The 20,084-nt window shown below is 35.0% G+C and overlaps 5 protein-coding genes across 7 annotated transcripts; 2 read left to right on the top strand and 3 right to left on the bottom strand.

The window, feature by feature from the left end:
• Positions 1-412: 412 nt before the first annotated feature.
• On the top strand, positions 413-1,981 carry LOC113496782 (dolichyl-diphosphooligosaccharide--protein glycosyltransferase subunit 1). Its single transcript, XM_026876104.1, has one exon. It carries the CDS (start codon positions 436-438, stop codon positions 1,858-1,860), a length of 1,425 nt encoding a protein of 474 aa, XP_026731905.1. The 5' UTR covers positions 413-435; the 3' UTR covers positions 1,861-1,981.
• A 139-nt stretch (positions 1,982-2,120) lies between these two features.
• Positions 2,121-9,686, bottom strand: LOC113496780 (translation initiation factor eIF-2B subunit delta). Of its 2 annotated transcripts, none has more exons than XM_026876102.1 (10): positions 9,510-9,686; positions 8,067-8,789; positions 7,623-7,784; positions 7,089-7,222; positions 6,268-6,367; positions 5,216-5,395; positions 4,636-4,763; positions 4,040-4,217; positions 3,414-3,594; positions 2,121-3,103 (listed from the first exon to the last, which is right to left on the bottom strand). In XM_026876102.1, exons 2-10 carry the CDS (start codon positions 8,562-8,564, stop codon positions 2,898-2,900), a joined length of 1,767 nt encoding a protein of 588 aa, XP_026731903.1. In that variant the 5' UTR covers positions 8,565-8,789; positions 9,510-9,686; the 3' UTR covers positions 2,121-2,897. The 2 variants fall into 2 exon arrangements, with proteins under 2 accessions (XP_026731903.1, XP_026731902.1); XM_026876101.1 differs by lacking the exon at positions 9,510-9,686 and adding an exon at positions 9,364-9,455.
• A 175-nt stretch (positions 9,687-9,861) lies between these two features.
• Positions 9,862-12,249, bottom strand: LOC113496781 (N-acetylgalactosamine kinase). Its single transcript, XM_026876103.1, has one exon. It carries the CDS (start codon positions 11,899-11,901, stop codon positions 10,429-10,431), a length of 1,473 nt encoding a protein of 490 aa, XP_026731904.1. The 5' UTR covers positions 11,902-12,249; the 3' UTR covers positions 9,862-10,428.
• A 907-nt stretch (positions 12,250-13,156) lies between these two features.
• LOC113496783 (gastrula zinc finger protein XlCGF57.1-like) lies at positions 13,157-16,914 on the top strand. Of its 2 annotated transcripts, XM_026876105.1 has the most exons (8): positions 13,157-13,386; positions 13,680-13,808; positions 14,198-14,349; positions 14,728-14,860; positions 15,366-15,590; positions 15,752-15,907; positions 16,040-16,157; positions 16,243-16,914. In XM_026876105.1, the coding sequence occupies exons 1-8, from the start codon at positions 13,267-13,269 to the stop codon at positions 16,497-16,499; spliced, it is 1,290 nt and encodes a 429-aa protein (XP_026731906.1). In that variant the 5' UTR covers positions 13,157-13,266; the 3' UTR covers positions 16,500-16,914. The 2 variants fall into 2 exon arrangements, with proteins under 2 accessions (XP_026731906.1, XP_026731907.1); XM_026876106.1 differs by lacking the exon at positions 15,366-15,590 and having other exon boundaries at positions 13,158-13,386.
• Positions 16,915-17,143: 229 nt separating this feature from the next.
• Positions 17,144-19,930, bottom strand: LOC113496850 (zinc finger protein 501-like). The gene is made up of 6 exons (XM_026876216.1): positions 19,645-19,930; positions 19,272-19,527; positions 19,124-19,184; positions 18,902-19,055; positions 18,074-18,307; positions 17,144-17,748 (listed from the first exon to the last, which is right to left on the bottom strand). The coding sequence occupies exons 1-6, from the start codon at positions 19,756-19,758 to the stop codon at positions 17,278-17,280; spliced, it is 1,290 nt and encodes a 429-aa protein (XP_026732017.1). The 5' UTR covers positions 19,759-19,930; the 3' UTR covers positions 17,144-17,277.
• Positions 19,931-20,084: the final 154 nt, after the last annotated feature.

A 20,084-nucleotide genomic window follows, 5' to 3' on the forward strand; every position in this document is an offset into this window, starting at 1 on the left:
AATAACTCTTGAAAAACTTGTAATACATTAATGAATGGTGTTAATAGTTCGATTCACCAGTCAATAACGACGAATTTCATTTATCTATCGATGTATTTACAAGCTCGCAGCATAACACTTCTAACACCAAGAAGTAAAAAAAAACGACTGACTAAATAAAAAATAGAAATTGACCACTCAATGATTCATTATCTATGGCGGGGCTTGGATACATTGTCTTTTACCATTTAATTAATGTGAAGTATGTGAACGTAGACCTTTGATATGTAACTAAGTTATATTTCATGATTAGTATATTATAGTTATTCAAATAGTATATGAACTACTTTTTTCATTGAGTAAGAAAAAATCTAATCCTATGTGAGGCATCTACCATAAACACAGGTGTTTCCGGCTTGATGTGATGGCGTGTACTTCCGTTTATTGCGTTGTCAAATGTCAAAAATAAAGATGTTGCCGGCGATGGATAAATTACGATTTTCTTTTATATTTCTTCTATTCATCGTAATAAAATGTGAAAGCATCAGTGTTGATACTATATCCAGTGACATTAGATTTAAAAATGTCGACAGAACAATTGATATATCGTCACAACTTGTGAAAATCACTTCGAAACTAACCTTGGAGAACACAGGGGGTACGCCGGTAAAGAATTTCTTATTAGCCATAGAAGAGTTCGCAAAGAACAATGTTGCATTTGTCGGAGCCAAGGACAGTAGTAGCAAAGATCTCAGACTTGTTGAAACAACTGTGAAGGGTCATGATCAAGTCAGATTCTGGCGTGTCGATCTGAAAGATTCCGTTAACGCCGGCTCAACAGCCACGGTTACCGTAGAAACTGTTCTCACCAAGGCTCTGCAACCCTATCCCACAGCTATCACTCAGCAAGAAGACCAACTAGTCAAATTTAATGGTAACTTGTACACGTATTCGCCTTACCTTGTTGCTTCCCAGAAAACTAACGTCATTGTCAACACAAAGAGCGTCGAGTCGTTCTCTAAAGTAAAGCCATTCTCTCAACAAGATGGTGCAATTCAGTATGGTCCTTACCCTAACACTAAGCCTTTCAGTGAAAAGGAATTAGTGATTCACTACAGGAACAACTCTCCTTTCTTGACTGTGACTCGCGTCGAGAGGTTGATTGAAGTGTCCCACTGGGGCAACATTGCTGTTGAGGAGGTTATTGAGATTGAACATAGTGGAGCTAAACTGAAGGGTCCATTCTCTCGCTATGACTACCAACAGGACCATCACAGTGGGCCTGCCAGTGTCAGGTCATACAAAACTCTACTGCCTGCATCTGCTTCAGATGTCTACTACAGAGACACCAATGGCAACATTTCTACTTCCAACATGAAGGTGAAGAAGGATTCAGTAGAATTGGACCTGAGACCTAGATACCCATTGTTTGGAGGATGGAGAACTCACTACACACTTGGATACAATGTTCCCAGCTATGAATACTTGTACCACACTGGTAATGACTACTTACTGAAAATGAGGATCATTGACCACATCTTTGATGACATGCAAGTTGATGAGTTAGTCACCAAGATCATTTTGCCTGAAGGATCAACAAGTGTGAAAGTGAACCTGCCTTATGCAGTGACCAGACTGCCCGACAGCCTTCATTACACCTACTTGGACACGAAAGGACGTCCAGTAATCTCATTCACAAAGAAGAATGTTGTTGAGAACCACATCCAAGACTTCCAGCTGCGCTACACATTCCCGCGTCTGCTTATGTTACAGGAGCCTCTTCTTGTTGTGGGCTTCCTGTATGCCTTATTCCTTTGTGTTATAATCTATGTAAGACTAGACTTCTCTATTCATAAGGCTGAACACCACCATAAAGATTAATTAAATTATTTCCACTAATTAATATAATTACTACATTTATAGTTTCCAACACATCTAGTTTGTGTGCATTTTTATGGTGTAGCAATGTTATGTGCTGAATACAAGTGATTTTAATTATAAACATGGTTTTATTGTTATTATTACAGAGATAATTCATAAATATGCATTTTATTTTATTTCTGTTACCATCAATAATAATAAAGAAGAATATAATCTCTGGAAATCTGGTACATGAATAATTAGGTTAAGAGAAAAACATGTTCTTTTGCTAGGAATTTTTATTAGCGGGCATTAAAAATGCATAATATTTTATTTATTTACAATATCATAGTAATTAACTACATATTTTGAGCACATTTTTTATCCCGTTATGTTTATTTACAGATTCCTATAATTCAAATAATCTAAGGCTATGTATGTATCAAAGATTGAAATTATTAGAAACTCTTGAAATATACCAGAATAAGCAAACAAGACAAAAGTTGACTGTTTAAAATGGGGCATTCAATATAAATGTGTTAGACATGGAACAAGAATGCATTATGGACATTATTCTTCTATAAAATAATCATTGTTCATCATGTTTGCTACATCACAAATGTGTGTCTATAAAAAAAAAAATATCCTTTCCTTGAACTGAGATTATTAAAAGTATTGAATCAGCTTTGTCCCATTGTAGACAAACAAGAAAAGTGCATATTGCGAACAATTACAATAATTTCTGGTTACTTGGCTTTTTTACCTTTAAGTTATAACAAGCTTTGATAGCAATGGTGAATTCAATTTGTCTAACTGCAGATGAAATTTCACACTCTTAGATACAAAGGTGAACAACACATTAAATTAAATTACGGTACTCAATTTAGTCGAAAAAATTTACATGTAGCGTATCCTGTCCTGCCGATAGGTCTTTGACCATTGACAACACTAAATCCTAGTTTCTGGATACTATCCATTGTGAGACTGTAGAAAATAATGAATCATCTGTCATGATTGGCAGTAACAAACCAGGGCTTTTATGGTATCAATTTCCTTATTTACACACCATATTCGGACAGTTTGAATCTCAGTACTACGGGTGCACTGGTACAGGGCAGGATGGCAAGTTCTGTGACGACAGCGGTTACGAGGCTCGGCGGTGTGACGTCATATGTTAGGTTCAGAGGTGTCAAGTTGGGGTTCGACCGCCAGTCCTTGAGAGGAGAATTCTCGTCTGATTTGTCGATGAGGTCATCGGGGTCACCTGTATAAAATAGATATATCGTTTATGTTTTAAAAATTGCTTGTTCTGGAGAACAAGCGATTGTTCATATCGTCTTTTGTGTACATATCCGTATCGGGGCATTTAAATGCACCACACACACCATTTCTAGCTTACTTCTTTTTTAATAAGAAAATTATCTCTACTTTATAACTGCATTGTGTAGGAATGTCTTCTTTTGTGTTTTTTTTTTAATTATTCATATTAATACCAAAAAAATGTATTTAAAGTGTAACTGGTGTATTTAAGCCCTTCCTATGTATTCAGTGCGTGTGTGAGTGTATGTACTGACCGATCTCGTTGTAGACGAAGGCGTCGGTCTGCACGCGGTCGCAGAACTTGTGCGTCTCGCAGGCGACGAGCACGGGCACGTTGCGCGCGCGCGCCGCCAGCGCCAGCTGCGCGCTGCCCGCCGCGCCCAGCACGGACCCGTTCACCAGCAGCGCGCCCGCGCCCAGGACCACCTTGCTCACCTGCACACCGCCACACGGACTTCATGAACAGCTAATAATATTGGCAAGTAAAGATTGGGCCCAGTGACGGTGGACAAACATATGTGACTCAAGGCAAAATTGAGCTTAAAAGTTCGAAGATACTATAACTTCGTGAAGCAGCTACAATTGACCCGTGTGATTCGCACGTCGAGACTATGCTCCAGATTGTAAAAAGGAAGAAATAGACAAACACCTAAATTCTAAATATATTCATCATCATCTTTTCTCGTATGTAACGATATATTATTTTCTTACTAAGTAGACTAATTTTGTATCACACAAACGAATCTTGTAGGTGTTTTCAAATAAATAATACTTTTCTATTGCAAATGTTTTCGTATAGTTATCGTCATATTTAAAATAAACATTTAAACTACTTATGTACATATTAAAAATAAATTATGAAATTGTCCAGTCCACTCACAGTATTCATGATGAAGCCGAGGGCGGTGATGTCTATGTATGTGCAGGGCAGGCCGCGGGCCACGAGGCGGCGCAGCATGTGCGCGGCGGCGGGCTGCGCGCGGCTGCCCGCCACCACGGTGCGGAACTGCAGCCCGCTCGACCACGCGTCCAGCAGGATGCGCTCGATCAGGGACGAACTGCATACCGACCATCAATAAAATAAAACTATTTTGTAAGGAGATTATATTCAAATTGGATACCTCACAGTGAAATTCGACAATAAAATTTTAAAAAAATTCGGAGTACATAAAATCTGTGATTATAAAACTGAAATCTTGAATTTAAAAGTATTTAACGATGATTAGTTATTAATATACATGTACATGTAAACCATGGGTGTTACTTTTTCTTATAAATAAACCAATTAATTGGTATGTCTTCAAATAAAAAAATGAGAAGTAATAAGGTTGAAATAGTATAAACAGAGTCAGATAGAATAATTTAAATCGTGAACTGCATTAAAATAAGGAAAGAATATTTAATAAACAACTTATGTCTTACAATGTAAGGTTCAATATGCTATAAAACAATTTAGAAACTAAAAAGTTACATTACCATCCATATGTGAGTATGTTGTCTCCATTCGAGATCTTGTTCCGTACAGCGATACTGATTGCCTCGCCAGCCATGTCTATCTGCTCTCTGATGTATCTGTCTATCTCCTCTTGTAGAGTCTTCTTTGCCTGAGATATAAGTATTCAGTGTGATAACATTCACGATCTTGGTGAGGTAGCACTTATTGTGTCTTACTTGTTAAATGTTTGGGTTTGAAAAATAGTTGATTGTATTTTATATTTAATGGCCGTATGTTCTCTAGTGCCTTACACTAAATAACCTCGACACATAGAGATTCAAATGACAAGTGTTTTAGGAGATTACAAAACACAGGGTAAAAACATTATTCTGGTCATAAATGACAGTTAAAATGTCAAATCAGTTCATAAATAATTCAATCAATGTAGTTTTTTGTGTCCCTTTTATATCACTACTGAATACTTGTATGACGTCACTTCTTTTCACACACCACTATATACACAACCAATCAACAAACACTTTAATAAAAAAGTAAATGTATCTCTTATCGAAACGATTTTACGTTTAATGACTTGAATATTAATGTTAATTGAATACTCACATCAAATTCATCGACATTATTCGGCAGCTGGGTAAGATGATATCTAAAGAACTTGACAGCGTTGGTCTGCGAGGCGGAGGGCTGGCGCATGGCCCACAGGAAGTCCAGGCTGGAGGCCAGGTGGGCCTCAAGACCGCGCGCGAACTCCGTCTTGGCCGGGAGCGTGTAATCGCGTACCATCTGTAGATGGAAGGAATAAACTATAATACTATTTTTTTACAAATTATATAATCTATAAATTGTTTCTAAAAGTGAAGACTTATAATAATTAACTTTCTATAAACTACATTATAGCTACTCCTGATTTTTATAGCTGTTAGTCCACATTGTATTAAATAAATAAATAATCAACAAAAAACTCATAAAATTATGTGCGTTTTAAATGAAAATAATGTTTATATTACTTAGCAAGTATTCTGAAACTATTATTTCTATGTAGGCCATTGTAGGCGTACCGGATTTATAAGTACCATAGACATAATTGAAATATAATGTACATTGTCGATAGCATGACAAAGGCGACCGGAAGTGTTATCAAATACATATGTTGTTAGATATCAACATTGTAATATTACTTATGTGTACAATTTTCCGTTGGTTTAGTAACATGGAATTATCTATAAAATTAATTAATTAAAAGATATTGCTGTGCCCGACAGGGTCCATAATGGTTCTGTATTATTAGATTTTAAGACCTTGATGTACATTATGGAACGCAATAAATAATTGAGCATTGAGTATTGAGTATCCAAAGCTAGTGTGAAATAGACCGTAAAAGTTGATTTTAAGAAAGGTTTTCTTCCTTTTCTTTTCGGGTCCATTATACAACCGTATTTTGCTATACCAAAGGCATCTTTGGGGCGGTTATAGTCCTCCCAAACAGCAGATGTGCAAGAACAGAATTGAAATCATATAATAACTTCAAAATTGGCTATTTCTAGCGATGTTCACCTCGTTAAGTATAAAGTAGTATCATTTATACAGTTGTAACACACAAACAGCAAAAGTCATACTTCAAAACAATAATATTTTATTAAATGTCTTTAACTTACCTTCTTTAATGCATCGAGTAACGCCACACATCTTGCGTTTGATCCAGACACGACCCGCGAAGCTAACTGGACGCCTAACTTAATAATAGCTGGGTGCAAACTGAAATGAAAATTCTACTATAAGCTAAGGGTGATCGAGACAGGTCGCAGATAAATAAAATAGATAGACATTTATATAATATATATTGCTATATTATTACAGCACACATACATATAAATAGCAAACTCACAGAACAATACAATAACATTCATATGAAACAATGACAAAATCGACACAGTGCATTAACTCAAGTCAAGAGCCAATATTGACCAAAGTATTTCAAGGTCTCAAGACAATTGACTCAACTGAGACATAAAGTTGTACTGTCTTAATAAGTCTCCATGATATTCCAATAATTATTTATCGAATAAAACAATAGGGAATAACAAGAAACCCAAAATGCATGAAAAAAATACGGACTTTTGTGTTTTAAGTATCATATAAACGCAATTAGAATGTTCTTTTATGTGGCCCAAAGTGTCCCACTTCTGGGCAAAGGAATCCCTTAAATGCTGTCACTATTGTCTGTCCTCGGCCATTGGGAATAATATTATTATAATAAATGAATTTTATACAAAAAGGTTACAACTGTTACAAGATATGCTAGTGAGCTAAACCCAGCTACATACTTACATACACTTGAAATACATAAACACTCTGTCATCAACAAGTAAAACAAAAAAACATAATTGGGAACACCCTGAAATACTTTTGTGACCAAAAGTCCTAGTAATTTCAACCTTATTCTTTGTAAATAAAGTCTAATATACTGTAAACTTACTTGGAATTAATAGCAATGGTCTTGAGTGACTCCTTATCATGCTCTTTGTATAAGTGCTGGAACCAGTTTACTCTGTGTGAGCTTTGAGACTTGACTTTCGGCTTCTCACTGGACTTCGGTTTAACTGCCTTTTCCTGGAACAAAACTAGTACTTTAACATTGACTACAAGTTATTAGCGTGAAGTAGTGCTAAAGTGGTGCCACTTGACACGCTTTATTATGCAGTTTCTAATTACGAAGCTAATAAAAGCATGCTAAAAAAATATTCATCATTATGTTACCTAATTTGTGAAATTTTTATTTTGTGGTTGGTTTTTATTATATTGGAATAGAATATTTTTAACTTTCTTCCCTTCCAATAGGATATGTACTTATTGCTGTAGTTATCTTTGTAAGGATGTTTCGTACTTAAATGATAAAACGGTTAAGTTTACCTACGCTCAACTCGCGAGCCTGGGCGATCCCGATAATTACGCGCGAGCTTTATAATATGTTAGTATGTACTTACAAATTGTTTTATTTGAAATCACTTACCACTTTAGCAGTAGTAACACTTTTCTCTGGTGCTGCTTTAGCCTCTGCCTTTGACTTCGCCACAATTTTCTCTTGAGCAGCCTGCTTAGCTGCCCTCTGTGCTTCTTGCTTAGCGCGTCGCTCTGCTTTCAGCTCCGCCTTGCTCTTTGAACTGTCTTCAGCCTAATGGAAAATGTTTTCTCCTTTTGAGATGGACAAGATAGTAATTTTGTAGCAATTATGGTTGCTTAAGTTTTAAGTATTAAAGATTCAACACTCATTTACAATTACTATTGGATGTAATACAAAATTAACATTTCTACATTGTCTCGGGTCTGGGTGTTTGTGGCACCTTCGTTGTATCTGAATTCCATAACACAAGTGCTTCAGCAACTTACTTTGGGTTCAGAACAATGTATGTGATGTTGTCTGCATTTATTTATTTATTATTTAATATATTCTTACCTTTTTAGCACCCAGATCAATAACTTTATCAGTGACACCTTGGATCTCTTTAGCGACATTGGCAATATCTCTTAAAGTTTCCACCACATCTTTGACAGTCATATTCTCATTAGCTGGTGGTGCAGTTTCTTTCTGAGGTTTAGCTTGTGGGGCATCCCCACCATCACTAGCACCTTTCTTCTTTGCCTGTTTGGCAGCCTTCTTGGCTGCTCTTTCAGCTTTAATATCATCCTTGCTTTTATCAGCAACAATTTCTTGTTCTTCTCTCAGACAGGCCTTATCTACTTCATCTTTGCTTTTTGGAGAATTTACTTTTGGGTCAGCTTTAGTTGGTTTTTCATCTTGTTTCACTGGAGTTTCTATTGGTTTGACATCGGCTGCTGGTTTTTGTACTTGTTCAGGTGCTATATCCTTGGTTTTGCCTTTCTGCTTGGCCAGCTTCTTAGCCTGCCTTGCCGCCATAACATCTTCCCTAGATTTATTATCAGTTGAAGACATTTTTGTTTTATTTTCCTGTTTAACTTCTTGGTTTAGCACAATTTCTTCAACATTTCCTGTTTCTTCAGACGTTGCTAAGGAGTTCTTGAGCAGTAATTTACGTTCTCTAGATTCCTTCTTCCTTTTATATTTAGCTGCTTTTTGTTTGATTTTTTCTATCTCAGCTCTGAGTTTTTGTCTACGGAGACGTCGCTTAGCACTGCTTGTTAACTGATTGTGCACTTTCTGTAACATTAAATAGTGATTGTCTATTTTTATCAAGCACAGCCTAACCAAAGCAAATTATTTACAACTGAATAATACAAGGTTTCTTTTCAGAAGAAAAATGGGTGAAAACTGTCAAAGCATTTTAAAATACAAAAATAATCAGCAGCCAAATAGTATTACACAACTTTATTGCTACTTGTTGTTTTAACATATGAAATTGCATCATGCAACATCCTCCTAAACAACAGAAATAACATTTGTAAAGCTAAAAATAACTGATAGCATATTTAAAAATATATTATTTTCTTTGCATTACAGTTTGATCATTTGTATCCATTCATATTTCATCAAACACATACAAACTCACACTGACAGATGGTCATATAAACATCAAGAAAAATAGCTTAAAAATGCGCAATATTACTTTGTGCAATAATTCTGCCCGTGATATTCAGTAGGCTGGCAGATCCTGACCTTAGCAACTAATCATTTGCAACTGGCTACCTCAAATACAAGATACAATAATAGGAATTAAAAAAGTAACCTAAAAATAAATGACACATCATAGCACTACTCAACAAACTACTGATACCTCTTCGTCTGCTGGAGTTGACATAGTTTCCATAGCTTCTTATCCAAGAATAGCTACAAAATTTCGGTAACACATATGAATTTATAAAACCCGAAGTAATTTACCACTATACTTTAGTTGTGAACATTTTACCCAAAATAACTTACGTTTTTAAACACCTTTCGTTTTGCAAGCCACGGTTGCAAGCTTCAAGGTAGATTTTTTAAACGTTAAGAAAGACTTTCAATAACTTCGTAGTTTTATCAGAATACCAGGTTTAGAAAATTGTCCTATTGAAATGAAACTTCAAAATATTTCACAGACATCAACTTGACATTGTTTGACAATTTGTCGCCAGGGTGCTCAGCAGCAGTGTTCGAAATAAAACTGAATTTTGTTATAAATAAATTAAAGTATAAAAAATGGGTAACTTAAAAGATACAAATTACTTTATAATATAACTGTATTATAATTTAATATCCTAACACATCCCAAGGTTAATAAAAAAAAAAACATATGTATATGTTACGTTTATGTTTTATTAAAACAAAACTATCTCACATGATTTCTACTTAACATCATAATAACTATTACAACACAATAAATAGGTATAGTTAAAGTAATCAGGCCCAGCAGTATGATACAGTGGTCTAGAGAAAAAAAAAGTAATCATATACAAGGAAGGTTATAAACAATTAAATAGCGCTTTTGTCTTCGGGATTAATTCTTAACGTTGACAAAATAGTGAATAGAAGTGGGTTGTAAAAAATCTATTACACGTTTTATGGCCTGAGGATCTACTATCACGAAATAATAGTATGTACGAGGGTGACAGTGCAATACACGGCGTGGAGTGGTATCAGGCCTCCAGGGGGCCTACCAGGGTGGTGAGAAATCACCACCCTGGTAGGCTCCTTTATACTTTAATAAAATTAAAAGAATCGACTGATTCATTTTAAACATCCATTTATTCCCTTATCTTCTCCTTATTACTTATTATACGTATTGTATTAAATTACTAAGTTAGGTTTAATTGGAGTAAGAACGATCTTAATAATTGGGTCTTACATGAACAAAATTTTTTTATCATTTGTTAACATAAATTTCAGCACCGTGGTTAGGAGTGGTTGCGAAAACATAAGATCTCGCTTTATTTTTATCAATTTTGCAGTATTTGCTGTAAAATTCTTCTATTAACATATCTATATAACTATTTACTTTGTCTTTATGACACAAAGCTATGATGCATCCCCCCCATCCGGCTCCGGTAACACGAGAATTGACGTTCATTGTCTTCGACAAGTTGACTAGATGATTTAAATTGTCATGTGAGCACTCGTAAAGTTCGTTTAGACTTTGGTGACTACCATACATCAGGTTTCCGAGAATGTTTATTATATCATCACCGTCACCATTCTCGCATACAATGGCATTGCTTTTCCCGTTTACACCATTCTGGCCATTGCTATTCGAAACTATTTGCGAACATTGTTTACGAAAATCTTCTACACGTTGAGCTTCTTCGTAAACGTGAAGAGCTCTCTGTTTCAATTTAAATTCCGTTAAATGACTTGTATTTGGCGTAAGATACAACTGTTCCAATTCTTCTTCGTTAACATGCAAGATTTCGCAGATTTCACTTTTTGTGTATAAATCTTTTGGTAAATGTTCATAAACAAGTTTTACCATGTCTTCCAAACTGTTATCGAGTTTACTTTGTACTTGGCTCAGGGTAATAATTTTCTTATCAGTAGCTGCACCTGCACGCGTTACTATAATTTTAGCTGCCAACCTACATTCTATCACTCGTCTATTAAAATCGTTCGTGGCTGCTTTGTTAGCTTCCGATATGCTGTGGGCTACAACAAAGGCAGCGTTTTCTGGGAGCGCAACTGGAGTAGCTTTTAAGGGTTGCCACGTTATATACTGGGCACAATTTTTTTGCGCCAGAAATGCAATCGCCTGGTCCATTCCACCTCCTTGAGTTCCAATATATCTTTCACATTTGGCACACAAAGAAGCTATATCAGTTTTACTTAGAGGCACTTTTTGTGCATATAAAACAGCCAGGCATGACGCACTTACTAAGGCTGATGAACTTGAGAGACCAGACGCAGGCGGGATATTCCCATCAACCACGATCTGCAATCCACTATCGATGCGATCATTCAGGAATTCCAATGCTCCTTTTACTCCACAAAGAACATAATTATACCAAAATGGTTTTCCGTTTGAGTCTGGTATTATATTTAGATCTTCACAGCTTCGTACCTCCATTTTAAAATTATCATATTTATTGTTTATGTTACGCAGGTGGACTTCTGGCTTATTGAGTATTGCAGCAGCTATTAGTATATCCTGTTCCAACGCCATGGGCAACACTGGATAGCCGCAATAATCAATGTGTTCACCAATTAGGTTTACGCGGCCCGGCACTCTGACAAAAAACTTCGGTTCGCAACCAAATTCTTCACAAAAGTAGTCTTTAAGGCGCTTAATTCTTTCATTGTTTGGAAGTGTCCTCACAGGCACTTCGTCATTGCTTTGTATAGAACTCATTATTCAATTAGCTTTGTTATGGGCGGTATACGTGTAATATGTAAACAACACAGCGACACAGACACGTTGTTGACACGGGTTGACCGTACCACTGAAAACTTCTGACTGAATGATAAAACCTTATCGATAGCTACGTAGCTACGCACAGATTCACTGCATTGTATGTCTAGAATGTTATGCTCACAACAAATCACAATTATTTAATGGTCACAAAACGTCAGTTAATCCTATATCGGCACCTTATAATATATGAAGATACGTTTCACTTAATCTAATTTTGGAAATAAAGATATACTTTTCTCTACCGCTTAAATATACTATTGAATTGAAGTATATTTTGAATGATAATAAAAATATAACCTTACTTTCCTACATTGCTTCTACACGGTACAGTTTATTGTGTACGTTAATGACGTAGCACTCATCTTCCAACGTATAAGCACGTATAAGTAGTTATGTATTCTATACTACTTTCCATGAGGAATAACAAAAAGATACCGTATTGATCGAAGATATTAACCGTTAAGATAAAACAGGTTTACACATAGTTCATACAGTTTAATATTCATGCACAAGACAGTTTAACTTCTATTGGTCTCCTCCTCCAATTTGTTGTTCTAATTATATTCAATTAGAAGTTATCTAAGAAGATAGCCTAGTTGTTGCTTAACAATAACAGTTATAAGTATTTTATCCTTGTCCAAACACTTTATTCGTTGATAGTACAATAAGTAATCTTTCGATACGATAATGCTGTGGAATAAACTTATTCAGTTGAGTAATGTTAGATCATCATACGCTAATATGTTATTATAAACACATGTAGATTGTAGGTACTTTTTAATACATGAATTCTAGAAATTATTTCATGAATAAATATTAAATTAATGATAATGGTCTTATTTTCATAATAGCCATTTTTTTTAATGGATATAAGAAGTGGTTCAACAATGTGTATTTAATAAGGCAGGTAAGTAAACTTTCTAGGTTTCGTATTTTATAAAACCCTATAAATACAACATTTATAGGCTATGATTAACGGTCGCACGCAATCATTCTAGACCTCGGTGCGTGGGATTATTTTAATCTCGCGCTTCTACTATTCAAGTTGTCAAATAAAGCTTTTTTTCTTTACATTTTTTCATAGCAGCTTGTTTCAGTGTATTATGAATTTGAATTGTTTTTTTTTTATTTCGACGGTAAAATGAGGAAGCCCTGTATCTAGATGTATTAAAAGTCGTAACGGAATGGAAATCCTAAACTGTCAAACGGTTGTCAGTGTACAGCTGTCAAATCTACAGAGCTTGATGTTTTGTGTCCCCGAGTAAATAAATGTCGTATTGTAAATAATTTAATCAAATAATAATGGCAGGTACTTTAGATTTTAAAAAGGTTTGTCGTGCTTGTTTATCGGAAACTGGTCCTATGAAGGATTTGTTCATGGTTTGTACAGCTGAAATGTTTAAATTATGCACATCTGTTGAGGTAAGTTCTTCATTTATTACAAAAACAAGTCTTTTAATTCGTTCTAACAATAAATTTCTATTTTTGGCTAGAATATTACATTTTTAACTACACAATGGCTATAAAGGCTCTTCATGTAGTAACAAATCATGGAAATGCTGGAATAGAAATAACATTTAATTAAACCTTGTAGGGTAGCTTTTGAAGTGAAACTGTTTTGTATAACTTAATTTAATGTTTAATAGCTAATTAAATTGTATACAAGAGGATAGTTAGATACATGTAAAATAAAAGAAATATATATTTTCTTACAGATTTCTGAAAGAGATTATTTGCCGAGACAAATATGCAAACCATGTTTAGAAAAACTGAACAGGACTTATTTCTTCAAGCAGGCGGTTGCACGATCTGATCACATTTTAAAACAGCAACTGCAAGATGAAGTAAGTTTGTTTTTGTATACAAACATAAGTAATAGTCTTCATCACAGTTGTTGTGTGCATGTCCTCTCTTTTTACTTGATCTAGGTTTCTCCTGCACAAACTAGTAAAAGCTATGAATTTCTGTCTGCTATTTATGGACATTTCTATATTGTTTTTTACCTCTTTGAATCACTTTCAACATATCTGAAGGCTGCAATAAGTTTGATAAAAAAAGAAGACAATTTCCATACCATCTGTTGCCTTGTTAATTATTCACACCAAGCAACTGAATAGATTCAGATGAAAGGCACAGAGATAGACTATTACCTGATATACAACATAGGGTACTGATTATGCTAAACAGCAGAAATCACACAATGCTAGTCATTAATATTTCCTTTTGTTTGCAGCAAGAGTCGGTAAAAGTTGAACAGCATACAAATGAACATGACATCCTGGAGATCAATGTGTCCGAGATATCAGATGATATGCTGAGCCAGAACCTCACACCAAACAGTGACATTCAACCAGACCGCTCTATGGAGCCCGCTGAAATCATCAGGTAACTTACATGTGTGCCAATTGCTTAAGATATAATTGATTAAAATAAGTAATATGAAAAATTATTTTCATATTATTTATTTCAGACATACATTAGTCTGAAATAAATAACAGTTGTTTATTATAATGCCTTTTGTAAATTTTTTATGTGTCTTTGCTAAGTTATTATGTGGGTAATTTATTAATAAATTTAAGGCTAATTTAATAGATCAAATTAATAGATCATACTCTGTGAGAAGTGCAATCAATTTAAGTAAATGTGGTAACTTGCCCATACTTTTATCTTCGATTTTATGTACGGCAATTATTTATACCTCTATTACTAAAAACACACAAACCATTGATTGACTTTATGATTATAAATCGAATACTGTTTCAGGAGGATAAGACGACGAAGAGAGCTAGCAAAACCCCTCAAAAAAAGAACCAGAATGAAATGTCCGAAGTGTGATAAATCATTCCAGAAGTACGAAAATTTTGAAGCTCACATGCGAAGTCATTTCGGGAAAAAGGTATTTTTATTAAAAATAATGTAGATTGAAAGTAACTTACCTATAGCTGTACATAATAAAATTATAAATTATATATATTTTATCGCATGTTATTGGTCCGCTAGTTGACGATAAAGCCGGGCCCTTGACGATAAAGCCGGGCCCTTGACGATAAAGCCGGGACCCTGACTTTATCGAAATTAAAAAATAAGACCAACCAAGTCACTAAACTAAGTCAGAGCCCGCGACATAACCGTTGCGCGTTGTACCAACAGGACCAATGTATAGTTTCAATCAATAAATTCAGGTTATCGAGGTTCACTGCTGGTCATGAGCCTCCCCCAAGTAGCTACACAATAGCCATACCGTTCCTTCGCAATTACTGAGAATATTTCGTATTTTAAGTTTAGCAACAGAAAGTTTGTGACTAACCCCTAAATACTATTACTGTACAATCATTGTTAAATCCGGACACTGAAATTCTGAGAAAATAACTAAACTTCATGAATATCCATATGTCTTCCAGCCAGACATAAAGTGCGAGCACTGTGACAAGACATTCCCCACGCTCCGTAACCTCCACAGCCACATTCGTACCCACACCGGTGTCCGGAACTATCAATGTTTGACATGTGGCAAGAACTTTGCTTATTTGAATGTATTGAAGAACCATGAGATGATACACATGGGCGTTAAGAAGCATGTCTGCCATATATGTGATGCGAAGTTTGTTCAGAGGTATAATTTGAAGGTATGATCAATACAATTGTAATTTTAAACCTTTTTTAATCGTTTTCTTTTTAATTGTGCATCAGAATGTCAATGGCATGAGCTTTTCGTTCAGTGTATTTAATTGGTTGCCCTATAAAAAATCATTTACCTTATTCTTAATGTGTCGTATTAATATTCCAGACGCATCTAGATACACATACTAAGGAGAAGAACTACATCTGTGTGCAGTGCGGCAAAAAGTTTGCACAAGCTGGCAACCTCAAGATCCACCTAATAAGACATACAGGAATAAAGAACATAGCTTGCCAATTATGTGATATGAGATTTTATGTAAAGGTGAGCATTCCTGTCTTATAATTAAACATTATTCCGTATCTCCCTGATTCTTCTTCTTAGAAACAACATAACCGAGTAACAATAGACATTATTTTAAATAATAATTTTGATTTGTGTTTTCTCCGTTTTCAGAGTGACCTGTTCAAACATATGCGGTCACATTCTTCAGACAAACCTTTTTCGTGCGAATTTTGTGATAAAACGTTCAAGAGTAAAAGCTTCAAAGTAGTGCATATGAGAACACACACAGGTATTTATCAAACAGTTTAACACTGTCATGACGAAAAACTGAAGAACTATCACATTATTTTTACATGACGTACTCTTCCTTTTAGGTGAACGTCCATACGCCTGCGACTTATGCCCTAAACGCTTCATGGCGCGCAAGGACATGCGAAACCACAGAATGATACACACGGGCGAGAAACCCCACAAATGTCAGCTCTGTGACCAAGCCTTCATACAAAAATGTGCACTAAATAGACACATGAAAGGTCATATGCAGAAAGAAGGCGATAAGGCACAGAACATATTATTAAGGGCCAGACTACAAGGGAGTGCAGAGTTTTCACAATGGCATACCGATGTTTGACACAACTTTAGCCTTGGATGAAATGCTACATGTACCTGGAGACTGTTAAAAAACAAGATTTGCGTGTGAAAGAATTTTTCCAGATATCATTGCTAAGGAAAACAAAGGTCAAATTGGAAGATTCTGAAATACATACAGTAATACAGGTGGTCTCCAGAGAATGATCATCAAACACTGAACTTGCTTATAGAGATGTGAGAAACATACTACATAGCTACTAGGCCAACAAGTAAATCTAGAAAATAGATTGGCTACAACGTGAACTGTCGGCCGTGAGGGTTACCAAAATGCCAACGGCCCATGCAGTTGTCTGGCTAACACTAGCACCAATGATTTGAGCAAAAGTTAAACTTATGAATATGGAGGAAGGATCTGATATAATGTATAAATGTATAATTAACATGTTAAGTGAGAATCTTTAATTTCTGTTTTCACCTCAGTAAGCAGAATGAATAAATATTATTTTGTATGTAACATTATAATTATCTTTAATGTGGATAAGATCCAATGTGAATTACATGTTTCAATTATAAGATAAATACGGAGAGATGTAAAAATAAATGTAAGTTAAACATGAAATCAATTTGTTTTTGCTCTTAATTTCCATTTTTTTTAAAGATAAATAAATAAAATAATACAAAATGTATCAAAAAATAATTTAATTTCATACACTTAAAATTAAGTAATGCTGTGATTTCTGCTTTGGCTATACTCAGAACTGTAGCTGCCGTTTTTGTTACCACTCTGTTTCAATCTCAGATTTACTAATACTTTTAAATCAATTAATTGTTGGCACAGCTCTGTCATGAACCTTCATATGCCTTTTCAATGTACCTCTTTGCGTGAACCTCTGTTCACAGAACGTGCACTTATGCGGTTTATCCCCAGTATGTATCCTTACGTGATCAGTCAGTCTCTTCTTAGACACGAAAGCCTTAAGACAATAGTTACAAACATACGGTCTTTCTCCAGAGTGCAGTCGTTTATGTTCCGTTAAAGTAGATTGTGTGGCAAATGATTTGTTGCAAATATCACACTTATACAGCTTCTTCCCGTCGTGTATTAGCAAATGTTTGGCCAAGTTATATTTGTCTGTGAATGGAAAGGAACATATTTGGCATATGAACCGTCGGCCTGAATGCCGTCTGGATACGTGGGACAGTAGTATCGTGTTCGTAAAGAATTTCTTTCCACAGTGTTCGCAAGTGAAGCGTCGTTCGCGGTTTTCTTTGTGAGTTTCCAAATGGGCCTGTAATATTTATATAGAAATAAGAAGGAGAAAGAAATTAAAAAGAAAAGCGAAACATTATTTTTCAGAATATTGTCGGTCAAAGACCATACACAAACACAAACAGTTTTGGCCGTAGGTAGGTAAGAACGGTACCTTGTTTAGTGACGTTTTTAAATGTCTTTTTGTAGCTTTTTTTATTTAGAGACAGCATGGCACGCCAAATTGCTAAGTATCTGGTTTACGTAATTATGTTAAATACAATATTTTTGGATGAACATAGCAATGTATCTATTATTACTTTCCTATGCCAATTGCAAATAAATCACAATCAAACAATTCTCACTCTTAAAATAACGGCAGTAGTGAATCCTTTTCCACAAACATCGCACATGATCAGTCGTCTGTTCCCATGCATTTTCTCGTGCATCTTCAACGTCTGCCGGTTCTTGAATATCTTCCCACAAGTGGCACACTTCAGACTCTCCAAATTCACCTGAGTGTGTTCGCTTTCCGTGTGGCGCTTTAGACCACTCCATGTTACAAATGTCTTGTTGCATGGTGCACAGCGAATGGTGACCTGCAGATAGTAAAAAATAAAAAAGGTTTGTTTTTGTATCAGTGTGGAAAACATAGGGAGAGACAATGGTCCACTTGTGGACACCTCCTCCAAGTCGCGGTTTTTAAACTACGAGTATACTTCCGCAACTACATTTTGAAATTATAAATAAATAAATTTCGCGCAGTGCGGATTTTTTAAATTTTTCTTATTCATAGGTTTGCGACATTTTTCCGTAAGAATTTATTGCGGAAAAAATATTGCATGTCTTCCAAAACTTATGTTCCACATTATGGACTTTGGCTTATAATGGAGGTTAGATAAGCAGTAAATTGCACTTCAACTATCAGACTGAGGCCAACATAACTTGAGAATATGGTGCCAAAGTCCAGATCTCAAAGATGGCCATGCTCATGAATAAAACTAGGTGACATCGGGAGAAAGCCTTCACATGGATGACAACCCAACTCGGGGATTATTAAGTTATTCTGAATAATAATGTGTAACTATTTAAACCTAAAAAAATATTTGTTACATTATCTTTACAGTAATATCAACTTTATTATTATCACCACAAAGGGCTTGTTTCAATTGTTACAGTTTAAATATACTCACAACTTTACCCTCATGTCCCAGTTTATGAGCTTCAAACCTTTCTTTAAAATTAAACTTTTTTTGACAAACATCACAAGTGTAGATGAATTTCTTTCTGACTTTTGCAGCTATACCTTTGGTTCGCTGGCTTAACTTAACAAACTTCTTCACTTTTCTGTAAAATTTAATTTTGATTAGTAAAAGAAGTATTGAGTATATAGTATTTAATGTAACATTATCAACCTTTTTAGATATTTTTCCTCATTCAGTTCTGGGTTTTCATGATACACTTCATCCATGTAATCTAAACAGAAAATAATATTATTATAAAAACATCTGGTACAATTTCTATTAGAAATATATGACATTTGTTAACTTATTTCAGTTTTACCATTATCAACCTCCTCATTTTCAACTTTTACAAGTTTTTCTATATCTTCGGTTTTTATCCCATCTTCCTGATTTTCAATTTTGTCTGTATCCTCGATGCTTAGGATTGGTACATCTATTTCATATTTGAGGCCGTTTTTTAGATCAAGAAGTGTGGCTTGTGATTGTAAACATGTTTGTTTGAATTCTGACAATTTTTTGAGCAGTTCATAACAAGAATTGCAGATCCCTCTTGGTAATTCTTCATCTTTGGATACCTATTGAAAAATTGTATCGATGTTTTTAACATGTTATGCCACAGAATTATTTCATTATTTTATATTTAGTATAAAGTCTTTCTTACATAACTTCAGAATTTTTAACAATGTGCTCACCTCAACTGATGTACAGAAACAGTAAGTATCAGGACAAACGTTTTCATGTATAAAATAGTTAAAAGAAGATTTTGTCACGAGACAGGCACGGCATAAACTTTTCAAATAAGTCATTACTTCCACTTCCGATACGGTCCAATAAATTAGTATTTGATCTTGATTAGTTCAATAATGTTATAACTGATACTGTTACACCATTGATATCATTTGTTTTGTTTATTTACATCCAAAATGTTTCTAAACAAATCCCCTTTGCCTTTACGTTTTGACATTGACAGTTCTTTTAGTTACATTTCACGCAGTTTAAGCTTTTAGCCTGTAACCTGGGCTTTTGAGATAAGACCTTTTGAACCTCCATTTACAAAGGAGCTAAAAAAATGTTTTTTTCTTCAGTTTTAAGTGTAAACAAATTATTATGTGTTAGGGATAAAAAGTAGCCC

The sequence above is a fragment of the Trichoplusia ni genome, chromosome 8 (assembly GCF_003590095.1).
Source record: "Trichoplusia ni isolate ovarian cell line Hi5 chromosome 8, tn1, whole genome shotgun sequence".
In the NCBI taxonomy this organism is placed as follows: Eukaryota; Metazoa; Arthropoda; class Insecta; order Lepidoptera; family Noctuidae; genus Trichoplusia; species Trichoplusia ni.

Coding starts and splice junctions, on each gene's coding strand:
- LOC113496782 (XM_026876104.1), top strand. CDS start 436: ATGTCAAAAATAAAGATGTTGCCGGCGATGGATAAATTACGATTTTCT.
- LOC113496780 (XM_026876101.1), bottom strand. CDS start 9,396: ATGGAAACTATGTCAACTCCAGCAGACGAAGAG. Junction 8,790..9,363: donor CAACTCCAGCAGACGAAGAG/GTATCAGTAGTT, acceptor TTAATGTTACAG/AAAGTGCACAATCAGTTAAC. Junction 7,223..7,622: donor GTGTTACTACTGCTAAAGTG/GTAAGTGATTTC, acceptor GTTTTGTTCCAG/GAAAAGGCAGTTAAACCGAA.
- LOC113496781 (XM_026876103.1), bottom strand. CDS start 11,901: ATGAGTTCTATACAAAGCAATGACGAAGTGCCTGTGAGGACACTTCCA.
- LOC113496783 (XM_026876105.1), top strand. CDS start 13,267: ATGGCAGGTACTTTAGATTTTAAAAAGGTTTGTCGTGCTTGTTTATCG. Junction 15,591..15,751: donor TTCAGAGGTATAATTTGAAG/GTATGATCAATA, acceptor TTAATATTCCAG/ACGCATCTAGATACACATAC. Junction 16,158..16,242: donor GCATATGAGAACACACACAG/GTATTTATCAAA, acceptor TCTTCCTTTTAG/GTGAACGTCCATACGCCTGC.
- LOC113496850 (XM_026876216.1), bottom strand. CDS start 19,758: ATGACTTATTTGAAAAGTTTATGCCGTGCCTGTCTCGTGACAAAATCT. Junction 19,185..19,271: donor AAATGAGGAGGTTGATAATG/GTAAAACTGAAA, acceptor TTTTCTGTTTAG/ATTACATGGATGAAGTGTAT. Junction 19,056..19,123: donor GAGGAAAAATATCTAAAAAG/GTTGATAATGTT, acceptor TAAATTTTACAG/AAAAGTGAAGAAGTTTGTTA.